This window comes from Sturnus vulgaris, chromosome 2, assembly GCF_052056855.1.
Source record: "Sturnus vulgaris isolate bStuVul1 chromosome 2, bStuVul1.hap1, whole genome shotgun sequence".
NCBI lineage: Eukaryota > Metazoa > Chordata > Aves > Passeriformes > Sturnidae > Sturnus > Sturnus vulgaris.
The window spans coordinates 56,469,786-56,492,946 of NC_142244.1; the positions used below are offsets into that span (position 1 = coordinate 56,469,786).

Genomic DNA, 23,161 nt, shown 5'->3' on the forward strand with positions numbered 1-23,161 from the left:
ATACTTACAGAGGTCATTAACTGTCCAGACATCTGTTGGGTTACAAATTCTGCCAAACATAGATCATGAAGCGGTTCTTGAATTATGCAGAGGATAATTTCACAATCCAGAAAACAGAGAACTCAGGCAGAGAAAGAGCTGTGTAAGACTTTCTTATTGCCAGTTGGGAAGGAATTCACTATAGTGTCAGAATATAGGAAAGTTTGATGCTAGTGGCAGTGGTCTGCTGCATCGTTAGCAGTGCAATAAGGAACAGATTGAGATGATGGTCACAATTACAGTTATATAATCCGCAAAGTAATTGACATTATAGTAAAATTGGCCGTATTAATTAGAGGGACACTGTGACAAAAGTAAAAACTCCAAATGTCTCAGTGAAAACTACTGTAAAGCATATTAACACAAAAGTAATAGATTTCAGTATAATAAAAGGGAATTAGGAAACAATGAGCAGATGCAGAAAAGGAAAAATTGGTGCTTAGGTAGAAACAGTCTGGAGCATTCTAAACAATGTATAAATTAAAGCATAATAGACTCTAATTCCCCTTGAAAAAGGAATATTGTCACATTTTTCATAAATTAACTGCGGTAGCCAGTTGGTAAAGGATTACAAATGAGTCCAATTATGCCACACTGGACTATAATTGGGTTAAAGGACTGTCATTTACCTCTGAAATGAGAGCTCGAATGATATCTGTCAACCTTTGGAATCAGGAGTTATTCTGGCATCAGGAGTTACTTATTAGCTGCTGCAGAAGTCCAGGACACAGCACAGCCAGTCATTGAAAAAACAGAGTAAAAACACTCATTAGGGCAAATTAGTAGTTTTGGCTTTTTTTTCCCTTGGCCAGCTGAGGAGAGCTGTATCTAAGTAGATAAGCCATATCTCAGCAAAAGTGTCAAGAAGAACACATTGTAACTTTTTTTGAAAGAGAAGATAAAAAGTACCTGAAATGGAAGACATGAAGAAAAATAAGAATTGATAAAGGAAAATAAAATTTTAAAAACCAACCTGCAAATTCTGATAGTTAAAAGTCTGGTTTTTTTCACCTTTGCATTGTTAAGTTTCATTCTTTGAGACCCCAGTTATATAAATCACTGCTAGCTTAATTCACAAGTCACACAAACCATAAAACAGAAATGCATATATCAGCGTCAAGTTTGTAAGAAAACAGACTAACAGAAAAGAGAAATACTTCAAAAGAGAAAAAGACCAGGAGAAACTCAGAGAAAATGTTAGACTTATCACACAACTGGTGTACATACACACAGTCTGCCAAACCTGGAGAAGCATACACTTACCGCCAACATAAATTATGGGATGGGCTTTCTTGGACTTTTTATTTTGGCCCCATGTTTGGAAAATAACCATAAATGGTATGTTGCCTTAAAAATGGCTTACCAACAGGAAAATATTAGAACTGATCCTGAAACGTTCAAGGCTTTCCGATTGCAACATCATGAAATTGAAAGTCATCTCCAACAACAAAAGAACTCATCACTGACAAAAATAGCACTGCTCGGTGAAGACTGTTGTTAGGAAAAAAGGTTACACTTGTAATTCAGAGTTTTCTATAAGCTGGTCTCAAGTCAATTCTAAAATTTTCCTAATGAGAAATGCTTTTGTAGTCTCTAACTCAGTAAGAATTATCCTTTTGCACTTTTCAAAGCTGTGTTGTAAGTGTCCTCCCTTCTCATTTGAAATATTTATAAAACAAGACACTATTTTTCTGCAAATTGGTGCAGGACAGATTTGCCCACTGTGGCACCCACCGAAGTTTTCTATGACAGATAGGCCTTGTATCAGGGCTTCAATGGGAGTGTAAAAGTAGAAAAGAGAAAAAATCCTCTCAGTTAATTTTAATTGCATCTTTTGAATTACATGCTCAGCAACAGTCCCAAACACCTTGACATAGGTCCTTGAAGGCATGACAGATGACAGATTTCCTCTCTGGATTGAAAGGCTTTATAGGGTTAATTATTTTCTAGAAGACCTATGTCTGTGCTTTATAGATGGCTTTTGTAGAGATTTCCGATTAGCTACTAGTTGAGATTTGATTAGGTTTTCATTAACTGCTAAGTGGAAAAAGATCAACTGGTCCATATTCCCTTCAACATCAGTCATCAGCCAGCTGCTTTGTAGGAGCAACAGAGTACATCTTTATTTTACAGTGTATTTTGATTTTTGGGCAAAAGATGGCAATGCAAAATAATCACATTCAGAGTAAAAGTTGGACAAAAAAACCTCTACAGTGAGGCAATATTTTAAAGAAAGAACTCCCAGCTTGCAAATACCACATGCAGGTGTGATACCTCAGTGGGAAACAGCTTATGGATGAATGAATAATTCTGCCTGTTTACCAAGACTGTACACATTACATTTGCCATTAAAAATCCCCAAACCAAACAAACCACAAACAAAAAACCCCCAACTCATTGCTTTGCCTCCCTGGGAAGTGCTTATAGGTTACATTTCAGCTGTAAGTGCTTTATAATCCAAGCTGACTGTAGCTGAAATTGGTGTCCCTTAGCTGCTTGATTAGTTAGATAAATTCGGCATGCTTGTGTCTGGGATCCATGGTAATGGAGTTAGGTTGCTATGCTATGAAATGTGCAGGAAGGTCCAGCACTTCAGGAAGGATATGATTTCCAGGGCTAATGAAACCTGGTAGTGCAGGCAAGAAGGAATGTTTGGAGGAATGAACAAAAGCAATCACTGAACAGTGACAGGTGATTGCTCAAGTCAGCAGGTACAGGCAAGGCATCAATACCCCAGGAACGTTTCCCTGGGAGGGCTGTAACAACCACCCGAAAGATCATTTAAAAGTGGTGTTGTGGAAGAAAAGTATCATAGTTCTGTTCCTGTCATCCTGAGGAAAGCCTGCATGGCAACATTTTTACAGGTATTTGTGAGGAGGGTGCATTAACCCCCAAAAACTAGAGCAGATTGCTACAAATTATCTTTCTCGACTCTCAATAGACCTAACTATTATCTCTATCCATTCTGGCAAGAGGAGATTATTTTTTTGCCCTGGCATAACAACGAAAAGTCTTTTCCAAACCTGTTGGTGCAGCGAATGCAAAAGACTTCTCCGGTGTTCATGACCTGGGGGAATGGTAAGTCCGTACTGATATTTCCCTGGGCATTCTGGTAGTATCAGTAATTGAATGAGTTGCTGCCACCAGCATCTCAAGGATGGAAAATGAGAGGGGAGAGAAAGAAGGGAGGGAAGGAAGGAAGGAAGGAAGGAAGGAAGGAAGGAAGGAAGGAAGGAAGGAAGGAAGGAAGGAAGGAAGGAAGGAAGGAAGGAAGGAAGGAAGGAAGGAAGGAAGGAAGGAAGGAAGGAAGGAAGGAAGGAAGGAAGGAAGGAAGGAAGGAAGGAAGGAAGGAAGGAAGGAAGGAAGGAAGGAAGGAAGGAAGGAAGGAAGGAAGGAAGGAAGGAAGGAAGGAAGGAAGGAAGGAAGGACTTATTGTACACTAGGCACTGTTTATGCTAGAGGGTGTTTTCTGTTCCGTTTAGATCTTGATGCACCAGCTTACTCAGGACATAGAATAAATTTATAGGCCCAGAGCTGAGACAGGGTTTTGTTCTTGACCAATGTAACACATCAGGAATGATAAATAAGAACTGTAAATCTATTTGAATCTCATGTGTGCTACCTTATTGCAACTGTAATTTTGAAAAGTTTAAGTAGGTTTTTTCCATATTATAGTTACTATTCCTCCATGGTACCAAATAGGAGCGGTCTTGCTTTGTTAAATACCGTTAACTAAGCACATAGTCAAGACCTTTCAGTCGTTGACCAGTAATAGTAAAGAAAAAGCATGTATCAAACACAGTTTATGTAATGATAAAAGCTTCCATATCTTCTAGTCAGGTGCCTTGCAATCTCTCCATCATTAACTGACTGAATTCTGCTGTCACGGACAGATGACCTCAAAGAGATTCATCTGTTTGGTTTTTTTTTTCTGAAAAAAATAGTACTTCCATCATAACTTTATTTGGAAGTACCTAAGTATTTTACAAATGCTCATGAACTTAAGTCTCCTACTACCTATATTCAGTCTGCACAGTTAGAAAACAAGCTCTATCAAACTCCTGGTGTACCCATTTCCTTGCATTTCTACATTAGCTGTTCTTCACTGTAGTTCCAACTCCCAAGCCGGGAAACAGCAAGAGATTTAGATGACTGGAGGGTTGGTGGGGAATACAAAAAAATCCCTAGGAAGTTTCAAAGGCTATCCTCTGGGTTTCCTAATGGATGGACAATGAAAAAGAGTCTGTCTTTGAAGATGGGCCAAGAGAAGCCAGAATGGCACTTCTTTTAGAGGTCATTGTTCTGCAGAGAGATGTAGTTTCACTGTGTTCTGGTGCTAGGGAACCCAAAGTACAGGCTTCTAAAAGGTGCTAGTTTCAAAGGAAAGCAGCTGCTGCTGCAAATCTTGGAAAAATTGGCATCCTCATTCAAGTTCTAGAATATACATTAAAAAAAGATTTCTGTTTACCTAGGCTGCCTGAATTATAAGATTAAATCAGTTTATCTTTGGTAAGAATTTCAGGAAGAAGAAAAAAAATTAGGGTCAAACCCCGCTGCATTGACACTAGTAAAAAAACCCAACAGGACAAACCAAAACCCCCTAACAATATATGCTGCCATGTATGCAAGACAAGTAAACAATACCATTTTATTTGTAGCAAAAAGGAAGTGAGTTGAATGCATAGAACATGGCTAAAGAAGATTTAAAAAAGGAGGACGCAAGTATTAAAAGATAAATTGATACTCAGAATGCTGTATAAAGAGATATGTTTTAATGATATGCAGTAGAATTAAATTAGAGAATGGAAAACGTTACTGTTAAATGGGGGAGGAAGAGAGGGGGGAAGCACTTAATAATGACAGTCTAAAAGGCTACAGAACTGTATTCTAAAGGAAGCTCGGAAAAATTTCCCTGTATCATTAGGACCTGAACTGACTAAGATCTGGAAATTTTCTTTGTGAAAATGATTCCATATTAAGAGAAAGACAATTAAAAAAAGAAAGTTATATTATCAGTTTTAGTTTTCAGACGTGCTTGAAGGTCATTAACACAGCATCTTCCATTCAAGCCTGAAGTTTAGGACAAAATAAGGCCAACACTATGTGACAATATAACAAAAATCTCAAAAACATTAACTTGGAGAAGAAGCTATTTAAGGAAAAACACAGGAACAGCAAATGATAGAAAAATGCTCTTCAGCTTTATTCATATGATGGGGGGTTTTAGGTATATTTTTACACTTTGATTTTGTTTATTTACTTAGCATTCAAATGTAAAGTAAATATGCACTTTCAATACTACCTTATTTGTCCCCAAATGGACAACACCTATTCTCTGAAGATGAGAAAACATATATTCTTAGGCATGCATATACATTCGTGCTTCCAAATGGATGTACTAGAAATACAAACCTGTATGGAAGCAGGTGGAATCTTTTGCATCACGAGGACAGCTGGAGGAGAGTATTTCCTCCAGCCAGAAGCTTACTGAAATCATTCATCTTGTCTCAGGAGAAAAGGTAGAACTGGCTCATTTGGACTGTGCATGGGGTGTCACTTTGCCTACAGTATTAAAGTAAAAGAAAGATGCATCTGTTTTCGGTGGCAGCCTCACTCTCTCTCCCTGCTCAGCTCTGTCAGCTCTGCCAGTAATGAGCATAAGCACTAATATCACTGGGGTTTGTTCCTTTGCAGCCAATCTCCCACACAGATTTATAAATGCAACTCTGATGGCAGTACCAGCCATTATGACTCTCACATCAAGAGGCTGGAGCATACTTAAGGCTTGGGTTGATTACCTGTCTTTGAAAGAATCTTTCTCAATATTAGTCAAACTGGCGTGCTCCCAGCAGCAAAGTACCAATACTTACCACAGACAACACACACCCAGCCGTGATTCTGCCCTATAGTGGATCTAATATGGATCTAATATAAGATGCATAGGAGTGAAAAGGACTGAATGCTTCAAATGGCCTCAAAGATAACAGCAAAAAGCATACAGAAAAGTACAGTAAATTAGTTTCCTTGTCTAAATCTCATTGGAACAATGTGTAAGTTTTGTCTGTGGGATTCTTCTATCAGTGATAATTACCAGTGCTGAGGGAACTACATGTAAAGTGGGGCCAGCTGCTTTGGTCTCACCTTCCTCTTGCATTGGCAGGACAGTTACAGCATGCCTACAGCTAGCAATTTTCAAAGTTGATTCTGAATCCATGCTGGTTTATAACTGATTCTACCACCATGAATGAACACGGCTTTTTCACTGCTCTCTCTTCATTTACTGGCAACAAAACATAAAAATTCCAAACGACCTTCCAGGATTTATGCAAAGTCTTCATGGCCCAGGCTGCCTTTCACCATGGCATTTTCTTGATATGGCAAGGACTCTGAAATGCCTCTTTTCCAGTACTTTGGAGAAGGAACCACTTCAGAAATTTCACATTTTTCCATGTTCCCCAAGAAGATGCATGATGTTTTACACATAACAGTGATGATTGTTTTATTAGCATAGTCAATAAAATATCAGCAACATACAAATAGATAAAATATGGCATGTCTGAACAATGTGCCTATCTCTGAAATTTAAAAGGAAGCCAGTTAAAGGTCATCATCATACACTCAGTCAGTGTTACTCCCAAATAAAATTACTAATCCCCAGGCACGATTTGGTAAAGCAGCACCGCAGCCTACAATTTGAATCCCATCACCTTAGGGAGACAATTACTACTCTTCCAGCAGCCAGTCTTGCTGACCCTTAGGAGCTGCAGAAGATACCTTTTTTAGCTTTCTTTGGGGGCCTGAGGGGACAGAAGGTGTCCCAAAATACCTCTGTGGAGAGAAAATGGCTGTGAACCAAGCCTCTCTGCTAGTCCAAATGTTTTACTGTGTAACAGCCACTGGCATGCAGCTGCATTCCAGGGTAACCCAGCAATGTGGCTTCTGTGGCACCTGCTGGTTTTCTCCCTCTGACAGGAGGGATTCCCATTAAACAGTAGAACCTGTACCAGAACAGCCCTACTGCAGGTCATGAGACCAAGCACTGCTGGAGCTCTGATACTGAACTGGAAAGACACAAGCAGCTCAAGAGCCACTGGGTGCACGTGAGCTTGGCCACTCTCACCACCAGCAGCACGATCCAGAGTGAGAAATAATCATAGTAAAAGAAGTTACTTCTAAAGTTGCTTTATTTTGGTCTGCACCAACTCCAAAGATTCCTTCCCAGTTCTCCCAGGGTCCTTAAGATTGGAGATACTTTAATGGCCCTGAATGGTAAACTGGGCTGAAAGGAAGTGCCCTTGATTTCACCCAAAAGCCTAAGAAAGCATGGCATAGGTCACAGGTGCACCACCAACAGGAAAGCCAAAATAAGCTGCTCAAAGGCACAAGAATGCATACCAATTTGCAATGGAAATGTGATTCTGCTCCTCTTCCTAGAAATGCTAATCTTCCATTAGTCTCAAAAAAAAAAAAAAAAAAAACAAAACCAAAAAAAAGCCCAATTAAACTCTTGCTTAACAGAATTCTTGCCTGGAAGATCAAGATGAATCAAGCCAGAACACTGCCAATTTTATCTTAGGAGAAGGAAGGAGCACAGTGGCTTTAAACCTTCTAGAGCAGTAGCTGTGGGAGCACATCAGCCGGATCAGGGAGAAAAAAAAAATCAGTCAGATAGAAAGCAGAGCATTCTCCTGAACAGATTATGCCAAGACATGGCTCTGGAGTTACTGCTTCAAGGCTGTGAGCAGAAACAGCAGACTCAATTGCTGGGGGAAAAAAAACCCAAACCCTAACAAATCGCTAAAAAACTGAGAACAGAGATCTTCGTCATTAATTGGTTAGGAACACTCCAGAATTAGATTTGTAACAAGCAAATTTGGAGTGTCTTAGCATAGATGAAAGAAACGTTAGTGTTAATCACTGCCCATATGGAAGGAAAAAGGTCATAGCTAAGGCTGGCCAATTTTTTTCCTAAGGATCGAGTGAAAGGCCAGACCATGTCTCTGGGAATTCATCATCAAAATGGTACCGGACCGTCTTCTCCATCCTAAACCCAGCGGACACGACAGGCGACCCCCGTGCTGCCTGCCAGGAGCCGAAGTTCCCTTGAGGAGCGATCCCGCCGCTCCCTCGGCACCGGGGCCGGCGGGGCTCCCCGGACGCCTCCCGGGCCGGAGGGGCTGCGCTGGCATCTGGCTGCAGCACAGGTCACCCAGGGCCCCTAAAGCACTCCCCTGTCCCGGCCAGGGGACAGCAACCGCTGCGGGGGCAGGCGGGGATCTCCCCGCAGCCTCAAGGAAAGCGGCGGCGCCCAGAGACGGGGCGGGAGGGAGCGCCCGCCCTCTTCCCTCCCTCCCTCCTTCCTTCCTTCCCGCCCCCGTGACTCACCCGCCTCTCCAGGCGGCGACAAGCCGCCAGCGCCGGAGTTACCGCCCCGGCGCGGCGCTCCCCAGGGGCCACCCCCCGCCCTCCCCGAGCGGGCGGGTCGGGAAGGGCGCTGCCCCGAGGGACGCGTCACCCTGCAGCCCTCGAAATAACTCAGCGGGAGAAAGGGGCGGTGGCGATAAATCCCTCTCCCCGTCCATCCCGCCCGCGCTGTCCCTCCGCATCCCCGGCGCCTGGAGCGCATCCACGGGGCGCGCCCATGCGAGCACTGGCGCTCCCCGCCCTGCCCCGTGTCCCCCGGCCGCCGCCACCACCCTCCCGCCCGCCCGCGGCTGCGCCTGCGCCTGCGCGGCCCCGCCGCCCGTGCCCCCGCCCGCTGCGCCCGGCCCGCCCCGGCGATTTGAATATGCTGATGAGCGGTTACTGGCGCCCTATGGTGGAACCAGGAGGTCGTCACGTGGGACGGGGACGTGTCCCTGAGGGCGGGGCCGACCTACCCAGGCTGCTTTAAAAGCGGGCGGAGCGCGAGGAAGCGCCTCAGTCAGAGCGAGAAAGTGCCGGGGTGGCCGGGCTGCGGCTGCTCCGCCTGAAACTTCTGAGTAACATCAACAGGGGGAGGGGAGGGCGGGTGGCGGTGGAGGAGGAAGGTGGTGGTGGGGGGAAGGCTAGCCAGCAGCGCAGCCCTATCCGCCTCTCCCTCATAAACCAGCCTGTGTTGGGCTGAGCAGGCCCCTCACACAAAGGAGGGCAGGGCAGGCAGGGCTGCCCCCCCTTCCCCCCCGCCTCGGCAGAGGGGCAGCGGGGAGGCGCCCTTCCCCGTGCACAGCACTCACAGCCACTTACTCCTCTCCCGTCCCCTGTCTTCTTCTCTCTTCCCCCCCCTTCCCTTCACCTCCCCCCCACGGTTCTCCCCTCAGCCCCTGCCCGCTGTCCATGTAGCCGTCCGGCCGCCGGCCCCTCCGCACTATGCCCATCTTACTCTTCCTGATAGACACGTCCGCCTCCATGAACCAGCGCACCCATCTGGGCACCACCTATCTGGACATAGCCAAAGGCGCTGTAGAGACTTTCATGAAGGTACCGGGCTCTGCCTTGCGAGAGGAGGCGAGAGAAAGCGAGCGAGAGTGACTGCGCGGAGAGGGGAGGGGGCGGCAGGGAGCGGGGGGCTGCCTGGGCCGGGGGCGCGGGGCGAGGGCGGGCGGGAGAGAGGGAGAGTGTGCGTGTGTGTGCGGGGAGGGAGGGGAGGGGAGGGCCGGGCTGAGCCGGGGGGCTCCGGCGGCGGCGCCGCCTCTCGGCTCACCCTCTGCTTTGTCCCCCCGCGCCGCAGCTCCGAGCCCGGGACCCGGCCAGCAGGGGAGACAGGTACATGCTGGTCACTTTCGAGGAGCCTCCCTACGCTATCAAGGTAACCCCCGCTCACCCCCCCTCCTCCCCGGGCTCCTTCCGGCCCGTCCGCCCTCCGCCCGCGTCGCCCCGGCTGCCGGCGGTCCGGGGGAGCGCGGCACACTCGGGCTCCGGCGGCGGCGCTGACATCAACATGGCCGACGCTTTTCCCCTGTGCGGTGTGTGCGAGCAGCAATGAACTGTGGGGGATATTTATTCAAGTTGAGAGAAGTGACAGCAACTCCAAGGAGAGTTCGACTTGGAAGGGGCGAGCCGGAGGAAGGACCGACTTCAGCCCGGAGAGCCCCGGACTCGGAAGGGGACGGCACTTCCCTGGCCCCGCCGCGGCGGGGGGGACGCACAGCGCGGGGGAAGGGGGCGGTGGGTCCACATGACACAGGACAGCGAACCTGTTGGAGGTCGCTTCACAGCGCCGTTGGCTTCCATCTGAGCAGGGCTCTGGGAGGGTGATGTAAATAGCTCTAAGGTTTGAGCACCGGTGTCCTCAAAGAAATCTGTCCCATAGAACAAAACAAAATAAATGGGGAGTTCTAAGGATTAAGTGCATAATTTCAGGCTTTTTCGTGCAATATCAAATACTACTAACTTTTGAAGATTTTGTTAATGTTTATAGTTAGATGCATGAAGCAGGGAAGGCTCTTTGTAGCTTAACAGGAAAGCAAAACTCATGTCTGCAGAATAAATGTTCCCATGTTTCTCTTTGCAGGCTGGCTGGAAGGAAAACCATGCTACATTTATGAATGAACTGAAAAATCTTCAAGCTGAAGGACTTACGACTCTTGGCCAGTCCCTAAGGACAGCTTTTGATTTATTAAACTTAAATAGATTAGTAACTGGCATAGACAACTATGGGCAGGTAGGTTGACTGTTACTAGGTGAAAAACAAAAATCTTAAAACACAAACTTCCCAGAGACAGTAATTAGCTAGTTGTCCAAAGTGATATCTTCATGGAATATTCAATAGAAGGGCTTCTTCAAAAGTAAGCAGTGCTCAGCTACCTTGAAGAAGTACAGTCAGTGAGTATAGTCTGGTACCCAAGTTAGTTTTTTTTGTTCTTTAATTTCAGTCATTTCTCAGTTTTTAAGTTGTGATGTAGCCTCCAAGTTGACCATGTCTGGTCATGTCAGTGCTCATTACCTTAGCTAGTGAGCCTGATAGGATTATGAAAACTTTGCTTTCTCTATAGAGTGCTGAACAGTTTGGGAGATAAGCCATTTTTTCTAACAACACTGCATGTCCAAAAGTACTGAAAGGAGCACAACTTTTTCAAAACACTTCCTTTCCATTGAGTTTAGTACAACATTTCTCAGCATACGTATCTTTTTATAAACCTGCCTGTTGTATCAGAGCCTTGAGAATCTGTGCTTTTTTGATCTATTACAACTATCCCTTTAAAACAAGAGTTTTTCTGATATGGGGCAGCACTTCCATGCTCATTAGTATGAGCTGTGAGAATACAGATGTTGTAGGTTAAATGTGTGCATTAGGACTCAGTGTTCTTTCTGATGCCGGCTCAAAGCCTCGATTTGTTTCACTTGAAGGATGCTACTAGTGTTGGGCAAAGTATAACACGTACTTTCCATGTGGGGCATACTAACTTGAATCTCCCCTTGTTTTGTTATTCTGGTGTAATTCTGTGTCCACTCTCTGAGGATTAATACTTAATACTGCTCTTGGTATTTAACATGGGAATATGGTTGTGAGCATAAGTGTCCTTTCTTCCCACTCTTTCCAGTCTAAGCAGAGTTTGTGATAACATGCCATGTTTATGAAGGAAATTAGTCATGCTGCATTGTATGGCTTCCCCACGAGATGATCAAATGAGCCTAAACATTTTTAAAATGCCTGTTCAGTGATAAAACTTGTTAAAAGTGCTAGTTACACACATAGTGTTTTTTCCTATGGCCATCTGCTGTCCTCATACATCTGTGTGTAACTTTACCATTTTTCTGGTGCTTTTGTTTAGTTACAGGAGCTATATGAATCTTTCTTGAACACTTAACCCCTGTAGGCCCATACACAAAATATTTGTTCTTTCCCATTGCTACTGGTAATTATTCTAGTTAAACCCATGCCAAATAATTTGCTCTCAGTGAACCAGCTGTGCTCAACTACTCAAGTGGGCAGTAGAGTTGCCATGGCTGTTTTGACTCACTGGTAGTATTTATTACTGCAATAGCTGCTATTTTGCCTGTGGAACAATGACTTTTTCTTTGTCTGATCTGTTCTGGTTGTAAGTCTCTCTGGAGTTGAACCCACCCTTGCTTTTGCACGTTTTTGCTCCATTCCACATTGTGGAGCTGGCTGTTGAAGAGGTATTCACATGTGCAGTCAGGTGACTGAATAGAAATTCTAACTCTTTTTAGTGTCTGCAAAAATAGATGGTCACATTGTAAGTGGCAGGTCATCTGCTGCTGGTCAAAGGTTCCCATTTTGGCTATTCTAACCAAAATAGCAATTTTAAAAAAAGAATTCAAATTCCACAACACTTAACTGATCCTTCAATGTTTGCAGGATGAGATCTAGGGCAGCTAACTGTCCTCAACTTCACATTGGTCTTTAAGACTATGTCTTGATAGCCTGTCATCTTCCTGTTATTCGTGACTACCACCTAAAATTTAGTCCAGACAAATGGGTGTTTAACCATACATGAAATGAGCAACTTAAAAGTCCAAGAAAATAAAAGAGTGCTCAGTTGCATTTGAAATAGTTTTCACTCAGAACATAGATTGCTGATGAACTTTTTTTTTTAAAGCAGCTATAAATAGGACTATAAACTATAGTTAACTGAAGTTTAGCAGGCAGATATTTGAAGACCGAGTATGTCAGAGCAAGAGAAGATAACTTTACCAAAAAAAAGCAACATATAGACCATCTTAGGTGTGGTATTATGTGACGTAATAAAATCCAAACTTTTATTAATCATCTGCAGGAAATTTCTCTGGCTAAAAATCTTTTGATTGTCATGCTTGTATTTTGGTGTATTGACAAATTTCTAAGATATTTGCCAAGATCCACTTGTTACACAAAAATGAATTGTAAACCAGACTTTCCTTACACGTGCAAATGACAAGACATGATACAAGCCTGATGGGATTGTCTGGTTATGGCTCCACCAGTGTGATATTTGTACCTCTGCCGAGTATGAACTGTTTGTTTAGATGGCAGAGTGACTCACTATACCCAGTTTCATTTAGAAAGTTGACCAGAGTTCTCCATCAGCTGACCTTCTGAACAAGAATGATGGCTGAATGGTCATTCTGGAGCTGAAGAAAATCTGCTTCATATTTTCTTACAACTTTAATGTTTGGTGTTTTATTAGGAGTTTATCATACTACTCTTTAAGCAAATAAGTACTGGCTTAGTTACTCTTAAAGATTGAGTTACCATGTCATAGCTGATCACATGATCTCACGTTTAGATCTTAAAGGACACTGTCAACACACTTAGATTGTCAAGAGCCTGGAAGATTTTTTCATAAACTGTTTCTGATATGCTGTGGTATGCCTTTATAAAGGTTTCGTATTACTGAGGAGTTGCTAGATCCAATTGTTTTGGGGTCTTTTGTAAAGAAAAAATGGTTTTGAAAAGTACACATTTTAAGGTGGCTGTTCCTTTAACTTTGGCAGCATTTTCAGATTGATAATTTCAGTATTATACTGCTTGGATCCAATAATAGTTTTTTCCCCCCTTAGTATGCTTTGTGATGATTATGATGGCAGAAGAATAAACCTTCAAATAGGGTGTCAGCTTTTAGCGTTCACTAAAAATAGCAATCCTTTTCACCTTCTGCATTTTTATGGAGAGCTTAGGAAGAAATACAGCATTTTGATGTCTCCAGGAAGAAATAACTTAAAACACACCAAGTTCAGTAAGGGTTTACTGTCACATCATGCAAAATGTTGACTTCATTAGCCCATTTTACACTTAGATAATTGGCTTATTTTCTCCAGTTCAGCTTTTCCATTATTTCAGGTAGTCTGAAATACCAAGCCTTTTACTGGCAGGTTTTTTTGTCCCCTTGAAATACCTTCTTAGGTCTTATAACTATGGCTTGTTCAGCAGGACATGAATAGTCACAATTTAACCTAATAGTTTTGAGTGTAGCAAATGTGCAGCTTGTTCTAGTTGATAGAAGGGTTAAATACTGGTAGATGTTTCTGTTGAAACAGAAAATATTCAAAATGTAGCAGCTGTTATGATAGATGAAATTGTAAACAAAGGGTTGAAATGAACCATCAGCTTCAGTTACTTGCAGTTTGTAGTGAGGTTTCTAAGACTAAGCACTGAATCTGAGATAGGTAAAATATGTATCAATGGTGTTTTGATACTCATATGCAAAAGACCAACATAGCTGCACCAAAAATGGAATCTGATGGATGTTTGAAATTGCTAAAACTGATTTACTGATATCCCATGTGTTTCACATTGCCTGTTATTTGTGAAATGATGCAAGTCTCTTACTGTTTTTTCAGCAATATTATGTAGAATAAGGTTTGAGAGGATAAAATACACTTAACTGAATCGATTTCTAAGTGGTTGAGTTGATATTTCAAAGTATTTTTGCAATTTTTATCAGGTGAAATTGCTTTAACACTGCATGTAGGAAGTGCTTTTCAACAATATAAGCTTTTTATGAGTTTTTAAAAATATCACTAGGGTATCTTGCACATTTTTCAGCAGCATTACTACTGCTATGAGATGAGTTTGACTTTTAAATGAATCCAATGTAACAAAAGCACATGCTAACTTTGTTGCTCTGAAAGAGAAAAGTCAATTATAATGTATCTAATACAAGTGAATTTAGAATAGGTGTTTTTCATTCAAAATGATGAATAAGATGCTGCCTGGATTTAGATTACCACAAGAAACACTGTTTGGGTGATTTACCAGGCTGTGTGTCGTCCTTTATTATTTTAAAAGGCTGTGAAAGCATTTTATTCTGTAGTGTGCTTCACATATGAACAGAAGCTTAACTAAAACTTTTGAGGAAAACTAAAATCCAAGTGGAATTAAGCTGCTAAAGAATATTTTGGAAACTTAAAAATGCGCTCAGAGCTGGAAGTTGGAAGGTATCCTGCACATGATGTCATTGTTTTTAAATAATTAAAATGTTTTCCAAGTGTTTTGATCATGCCATGTATGACCATCAAACAACACAATCTTAGGTTAACTACTCCTTTATAGTTCTCTCTGAGTATATGTTCAGACCAGTTTATAGCTACAGCAGCAGAACTGCTGTTGTGTTCCCACAGTAGAACTTGGCATTGGCCTGTAGAGTTCAGGGTGCTTTGCCATAATGGCTTAAATACCTTAAATATTTAGGTATTCCAACTACAGGTAAACAGCATGCCTAGGAGATAATGTCTAATCATACTTGTAGCCACAAGGCAGCTTTGTCACACATGCTAAGCTGACTGCTTGCTTATATGCTTGTCTAGGATCTCCTGAGCTTATAAAACCACAACAATCACACAGGAAAGAAATGCTGTTTGCTAACATGGACTGCATTATTCTTTTGCAGTGATATGTTCTATTTTCTTTAAATTGTTGAGCATTTTTATTTTCCCAAGAGGTTTGTTGTTGGATTTTGTTGCTCTCAAAAGTCAAAATCCTTTGAAATATGGCTTTTGTCTTGGTATTTTGGGATCATAACACACTGCACTGAAATGGCCTGTGCTGCATGTGCCTCCAAATTTGGAACCAAAGTTTAGGTTAGCATTTCCTGCTTTGTCATGCTGGCACAGTTGCACATGCAGTTTGCTTCTCCTGTTGGTAGAGGCAGAGATTTGCACTTCTAGAGTAGCTTTCCTGGTCTCATTTTCTGGCCCCCTTCCCCCAAAAAAACAAATGGGAGAATTTCAGACTGTAGTAAATATGACAAGTGTAAGTGTTAGAATGACAGAAATAGAGGCTTTCTCACAGTCTCCTGTTTTCTGTGGAATTTCACATGAACCTGTATGCCTGCTGATGTCAAAAGATGTGTATATGAAGTGCTGCAAAAATCCAGCAGTGTCATCTGCTATGTGATGAAATTAAGCATGGGTTTGAACTTACACCTTTTAGACCACAACCTTTAAACATGCCATCTTTGAAATTTTTAGTAATTTTGTTTTAGAATACCCTGTAGTGAGACTGATAGCAGGCATTGTTAAAGTGTTTCTTCACATAGTCAGGTGGAACTAGTTGTCCTTTAGCCCTTCCAGCACAACGAAGTTCAAAAGTCTTAAATGTTTTTAAAATCGCTTGTCTAGTTCCAACCCAGTATGTTTGTAAAGAATTTGGAACAGCCTTCCATGAAGCACTTCATTTTTTTCCAATGAAAACAATCTCATCAATCTGTTCCAGTAACAGAAAGAAGATACTTCAAACAAATTTGATTTGGAAGAGGCAGTGCTATAGCATGTTCATTCATAAGTTATCTGCATTTTGTCCAGCTACATTGAAAAAGCACAGAATATGTCATTAGACTCATGCCTGATAGTTTTCTGATGCCCAGTATACAGAATGAGTGAAAAGTGGCCATCTCTCTTGCAACAGTTCTGCCTCCCAGTTTTGAATCCCAGAATGCCAGCTTGATTGTATACATTTGTCTGTAAGGCATACTCAGCCTACATCTCTGCTCTGGAACTTGTGGCCTCTCATGAGTTCATAGTTGCACTAACCTTGTTTCAAGTTGTGTGGCTTTGCGTAGAAAAATAAATCAGTGATTGGTCAGTGAGATTATCAAAGTGGACTGAACTGTAGTGGTTCAGAATTGGTTTAAAACAGCTAAGTTGCTCCTGCTGTTTTGGTAATAAAGTCCAGGCAGGATTTGTGGGGGAGTTTTTGGGAAGTTATTCTGAAGAATTGCTGTGTTCACAGGTCAAGCTACTTTTAGTCTGCTTGTTAGTTCTCTAGATTATTAACCCCCTAAAATGTGGGGAGATTTTTGTGTACAAATCTCTTTTCTCCTTGGGTAGTGTGTTTTTCCGTTAGGTTTTTTTCCCTCTACTTAGTGTGCTGGCAACTGTAGGACTCATTACCCTTCTCCAGCATATGGAGAGCAGAGGTTGGCTTAGCACTCTGAATTGCACTGACTGAGCCAGAACCAGCTATGTCAAGTCACTGCTGTGAAACAGAAAGGCTGCTGTAATTAGGGACTTGATCCAGGGCTTGGCAAGGTCAGTTATTTTTGGAATAAAACATTCAGAGATATTTTAAGGAAATAATAACCAAAATCATCTTAAACTCAGAATCTTTGGAGCTGACTTTAAAGTTATGTTTGGTATGGATTGTGTTATTTTATTTTTCTTAGAGAAAGTTTATAAAGGCTCAGATAGAGCCTTATTTTTAGTAGCTCACATTTACTATGTTCACTCAAATAACTTTGAAAACTCCTGTAACTTACTGCCTGATTATCCAATTTCAGATGATTCCAGTAGTGATGCATTTATTAATCTGTAACTAACTGATAAGGTACATCTTTTTCTGTAAGTTATGATTTCCATTACCTTAAAAATAACACACAAACTGTGATCGCAGTTGATTTGGCAGTGTAGGTGTAGTTCATTTAATTTAAGAAAAAGTTAAAATTCTTCCCCTTCTGGGATTATAGATCTGTCCCATCAGTACTTAAATGCTTCAAATGTTAGTGGCCTTTTGTTCTTCGTTTCAATGTGGTTTGTCACTGTTTAGTTACTTGCTGGAATTCATTATGTATAACATCCCTGTTCTATGCATATTTTACTTTCTTAACTGTCACGTAATTGTGAAAGATTGAAGGACTGAATTGTTTTTGAAACTTACCAAGGACCTCATCTAAATTGGAACACTTGCAAGTTAATCAAGAAATTATCACTTATATAATGTGATATTTAAAACTCAATTAAATCTGTTCTTAAATTAAGGAAACAGGACAAACCTATATACTAACCTGTGATTTTTGAAACTCTGACATATTAATGTTGGGACCTCTCTGATTTAGGCACGTGAAGGCATGAAAGTATCTTGGGGTTTTAAGTTTGATGTCTTAGCAAATCTACTATGTATTCATCATTCCTTTATTGTTCAACATGAGCAGAGTCTTAAACTGCTGCCTTAACACATCTTCTGTTGTCACGTGTATTATTCAGTATGGAGATTTTGTATTCCAAAATTATCTGTTCTTGCATTGAAACTCATTTTCAGGCTGCTTTGAATTGCCTTTTTTGTTTTCTTGCTATTTAGTTTTGGTTTTGTTCTTGGCACAAACTTTTTGAGAGAGTTCCAAAATGACTGAAGTTGCGCAATTAAATAGTCTTTAAGCAGTTCATTCAGTGCCAGACTTGGAAACTCCGAATGTGTAAAATTATGAGCATCTATAAAAATGATACTAAGCCCAGTGAATTTTCTTGTGGCATGTTTCAGGATGGATGTGCAATGAAATCATTGCCATAGAACACAAACTCGCAGGCTTTAGCAAAGCGAGCAGCTGATAGGCTGAGATATATTTCCGTGACTTTGTTTTTGAAAATGCGTTTGATGTCTCTTGTGCAATTCAGATAGCTGTTTTGTCTCTAGCATTTCTAATTATAGAAGTGATATCTGACTGTATCTTTGATTTTTGCTACACAGCTTTGACTGGACATGGCTAGTTTAAGGTGACATTTTTGGAAGTTCAATAGTCAGTTGAAGTCATAAATGGCTATTTTGAAAAAGATTTTTTGAGATAATGCTTTGGTCCAAAATACCAAGGAGCAAATTACTTGCTTTCATCCCATTTATTTTCTTCAGTACCTTACATTTCCTTTTTTTAAATGGAACTTAGGTAGCCTGTGTTATGGACATAATGGTGGTTTCAAGAATTCTCCCTTAGTTCTGTAACTGCTGTGCTGAGGACTTTGATCTCTGGCTCAGCTTTAGGAAAAGTCTGCTGTTACAATTGTGTTCTGCTTTGAAAGCCTTTTGCTAACTGATTTTTCTTTAAATTTCTTATTATTTAAGTCTGTAACCTTATATGTTCCTGGTTGCCTGAAATGCAGAAAGCTTCATACTGCCAAACAGTGGTATGTACGAACACTGTGTGTGCAAAAATTAATTCATCTACTCTGTAGTGCCAGTTAGGAATGAAACTGAAACCACGTAACTGCCTTGTAATCCTACATAGGTATTCCAGTTAAGAAACTGCAACTAGCCCATATCTTGGGCATTGTAGTAACTCTTAGGTATTTGTTATGTAGTTAACTAAAGAATTGTCTGGAATATGGGAGATTAATTTGCCTGCAATAACCTTGCTCTAGTCTATGGAGGAGGATAGCTGAATTTAGGTTTTGTAGTCTTGCTTCATGGAGGAAAGATATTTTTTGGTAGCCATCCTTACTGTCAAATTGTTGCAATTTTTTTGACTTTGAGTATGAATGAGTGCAGGAGAAATCATTACTTCTTGAAAAGAAAAGCGTTTTCCATTTTTTTGGGGAGGAGGGAGATGGTGTGTTAACGGAAGCATTGATTCAGACCTTGATAAATTCAAAAATTAAATTCTTGTTTTTAAGAAATTAATTTCTTAAAACTCTGTTTTTAAGATATCTCCAAAAGACAAAATAATTTGAGATCGAATACTGGGAGGTTAGCTTCAAAAGCCAAGGGAATGTGTCTGTAATACAGTTTTATGTTTGTGACTGAGCCTTCCAAAGATGGGCAGTCTGCAGCAAAAAAGGGAAGAACAATGATAGTATGTGCTTCCATGGTGTCTAGAAATCATGAACCAACTGTTGGATTAAACATATGTTAAGAAGTTAGAGTTCAGTGATGGATTACTTCTTATTTGTAGTTATACAAGAACATTTAGGGGTTTTAGATAGTTTTAGAAAGGAGGTATTAACCTGTGCCTGTGTATTTTGAGGTAGTATGCAAATAGAGCAGGCCTCAAGTTTATCTTGTAACTCAAATCACCTCATATGAGGAGAGATTTTATTAACTTGTGCCCCCTCTGCTGGCTGGTGTTCCAATTACGAAGTAAAATACGAGTTTACGTAGGTGAGGTACGCTCTGACAGGCTAGTTTGGCCAAATAACAGTTTATAAATGTTTTTATGTAGCTGAAACTACGGCAAAACCCCTGAGAGCTGTAATTTGGGAGACTCAGTGGTGGTGTTGAGAGCTGGCGTTTGCACAGTACCGTTACTGTCTTGGGCTCAGTCAAGACTCCTTAAGCAGTTGTCAAACCCGTTTCTTTCCTTCTTCCCTTAGTTGAAGAGATGTGATCTTTTTACTCACCCTGGGTGTGTGTATTGTTACATATACGGAGGAACTAGATCTTTATAGTTCTTGAGACCACACTTGAGTCTTCTAAAATCTGTTATTATCACCTACTTTTGTGATAGTGGTTGTTTTCTACTTAAGATCTAGAGTTCTCTTCTTGTGATTGTAGTGAGGTGAGCTCTCAAATTTTCTTTAACAGATGAATTTCCCTGTGTTCTTTCTGAAACCTGTCAGTTGGTGGGGTAGTGTTCCCAACTGCCTAGCATGAACGAAAGGCAGAGCACAACTCCTCCCATCTTGTGTACTGCAGGGAGAGCTAAAAGATTTCTGTATTATGACAAAGGATGCTTGTCCATACTGCAGGTGTGTGTGGACTTGCTCTAATAGTAAGAATCGTCCTGCTGATCTGTAGCCCTTTCAGAAAAGCCCTGGGTATTTTTTCTTGGAGATAATGAAAGCCCCATTCCATAAATTAAACTAGGTTGTTTCATAAGATTCCGCTTTGCGATGGTGGGTGGTGTTGCCTTTGTCATTAATCAGGCATCAAGGGAAATTTCTGGTTTGTATTAGAAATTCTTTTATGGCTTGAAATCTTAGCATATTTCAAAACACTTATGTGAAACTAACTGGTTGGTGTAGCTCTCATTGAACTTTCTTCTGTGACTTCTGGAAGTGATCTTGAAATACATCTGCTGTACAAATATCTGGTCTTCTACTAAGATAGAACTGCCACCACTGCAAAACTGTATTATATTTTGAATAATCAACAGCATCAAGGGAACAGATTGAGATCTTTATGGACAGCAAGACAGATGAGTTAGCAACTTTCGTTGTGCTTCAAGTCTGTCTTGTCAGATCTTAAGCCTGTACAGAATTTGTATGTTCTTCAGCTCTTACTCATTCAGGCTGAAAGCAGATATTTCTCTGCACTGAGGTGCTTCCACTTCAAGGAATCAATTTCAGTTCTAAAACAGACATAGTAAATAAATACAATTGCAAAGTTATTTTTGTCATGCAGGTTCAGTCACTTAGATAACACTGTGATAGAATTTAGAGGTGCGGTATTTTTCAGTCTGGCCACAGAATTATGATGCTTTTGTGGCATATCCTGTGAGAAGTCAGATTTATCAAAGCAAATGTTGTAGTAGAATTGGACTGCCCTTTTTGCACTCCCCACCTCCAGAATATTTTTCCTTGTGTTCTGATAGATCCAAGTTTTACAGTGTGCTTGTGCTAAATATTAATTAGGTGATAGAGTAGCTTCATCTGGGAAAACTTCCATTTAAAGACATTTTGCTTCTTATTGAGTAATAGGAAAGAATTTTCTGATCTACCAAAGTTGAAAACATGTTCATTCCCTAGAACTGTAGTGCATTACATGTATATGCAATGTTATGGTGTGTGCCTACATACATTTCAAAATCCTTAAAGGCCGAGAAATTTTTGTGGAGTTTAATCGCCAGCTGTCAATTGGCTAAAATAGTATTGTGTGTTCAGCTGTGTTTGACTTCGGAAACAATTGTGCAAAAGCATAGAATAGTTGGTTCTGTAGGACTTGCAAACTACATTGATTAATTCTGAGAGAAGAGAAAATGGCCAAAGATGCTGATAATGGGACTGGGACAAGTAAGAAGTTGCACAAGATGCTGCAGTTCTTATGTAACTGATGAACAGAACAGTTGTTAAATACCTGTGTGTACTTGACTGATAAGTGTTCTGCCTTGAGCAAATGAAGGGGAAAGTCTCTAATAAATGTTCATGTCTTAGACATTTCATGATTTTGCTAAAGCATAAGTCAAGTTTCTAAGAAGCAAAAAGTGAAAACCATTATGGGTTTGGACCATCTGTTTTAGTTTGAAATTCGAACTCAGTGTTTTGATATTTTTTAAAGCTGTTTATCAGTTAAAAAATAGCTTTAAAGTTAATGATTTTGTCATTCTGGCTTTTAGATTTCATTTTAAGCTATTGTTTTTGAACAATGGTTGCTCACAGATTCTCATGGGCATTTGTGAGACTCTTGACCGTCTAAATTATAAAAAAGAGCAAGACTGAATTCAAAAATTGATACTGCAGTTTTGTATTTCCTGGTCAGGTGTCTAAATTTACTGAGAGCTAGGGCTTATACTTCTGCAAATGAAAAGGCTCTGCTGAGGTAATATAATGGGAGATAGATGTGCAATACAGCCTGCAGAGTTTTGTGATTTACTGAAATGAAAGTGTACCTTTTAGACATTTGTTGTGATCTCAAAATGCATTTTTTCCAGTTCCTAGTGATATGTTAGATTAAAAAAATCTGTACTTCAGTTCATGTCTATTTTCAGCTTCCAACCTTTCTTGGGCATGAAGTTTCTGGACTACTAAACTTATTTTTGTAGTAGTTGTTTGTTGTGTCATTTTTAGTCTCTGATTTGGTGTGTTTTGGTTGCCTTTCTACCTCATCCATTTCTTCAGTTCTGCAGCACTTCTGACTCTGAAATTAATATTAGAATGTGTCCTTTGAGATAACAGTAGTTTCAATTTATCTTCTCTTTGTACATGTATAATACTGTATACTTGCATGTGTAAAGATCACAGTAGCTCTTGAACTGCTTTACCTGTACACTTGGAAGAAGGAAAAAAAGTTGTGTGTACTAACTGGTCACGCTGAAATTTGATGCAAAGCTTACTTACCAGTGGGAGTGAATTTTTAGTTGTGAGAGCCTTAACCAGGCAATAATGTGTCTTGATAATTTGATACACTCCTGGCTTGATGTGAGGTTCCCTCTGAGAGCATCAGACAAGCTGGGATGGCATGAGATGCCTCCTATTGTGACCCCTTGTGAATGGTGTGGAGCTCAGTGGTGCTCTGTATTCGTGTGTTCTGTGTGAGCACAGAACTGCTTCAGCTGGAGACCAAGGAAAAGGCAATTAACACAGCTGAGTTGCTTTGTGTTTTGGAGCAGTCATGATGCTGTCAAATTGTTCAGATGGAAGTGTTGTGTGCTGTAAGTTAGTGTTAAGGCTTTGAGTCTCTCGCTTATTCCTTTTTAGCCAAGCACGCTTTCCCTGCTATTGATGCTGAGTTTTAAGTAAATCTGTTTGCAAAATAGGTCTGTGGGGTTATTTGTTGTCTTGG

At 41.0% G+C, this 23,161-nt stretch overlaps 1 protein-coding gene across 6 annotated transcripts in view; it reads left to right on the forward strand.

Moving 5' to 3' along the window:
- Positions 1 to 8,957: 8,957 nt before the first annotated feature.
- Positions 8,958 to 23,161, forward strand: part of INTS6 (integrator complex subunit 6) — a 38,883-nt gene continuing 24,679 nt past the window's right edge. For 4 of the 6 annotated variants that reach the window (XM_014868852.2, XM_014868853.2, XM_014868854.2 and 1 more), the window contains exons 1-3: positions 9,257 to 9,498; positions 9,749 to 9,826; positions 10,532 to 10,681. In XM_014868852.2, coding sequence (XP_014724338.1) covers positions 9,388 to 9,498; positions 9,749 to 9,826; positions 10,532 to 10,681 — 339 coding nt within the window. In that variant the 5' untranslated portion in view covers positions 9,257 to 9,387. Of the gene's footprint in view, positions 9,021 to 9,256; positions 9,499 to 9,748; positions 9,827 to 10,531; positions 10,682 to 23,161 lie in introns of those variants that run through there. The other 2 variants (XM_088159632.1, XM_088159630.1) reach the window with 2 other exon arrangements.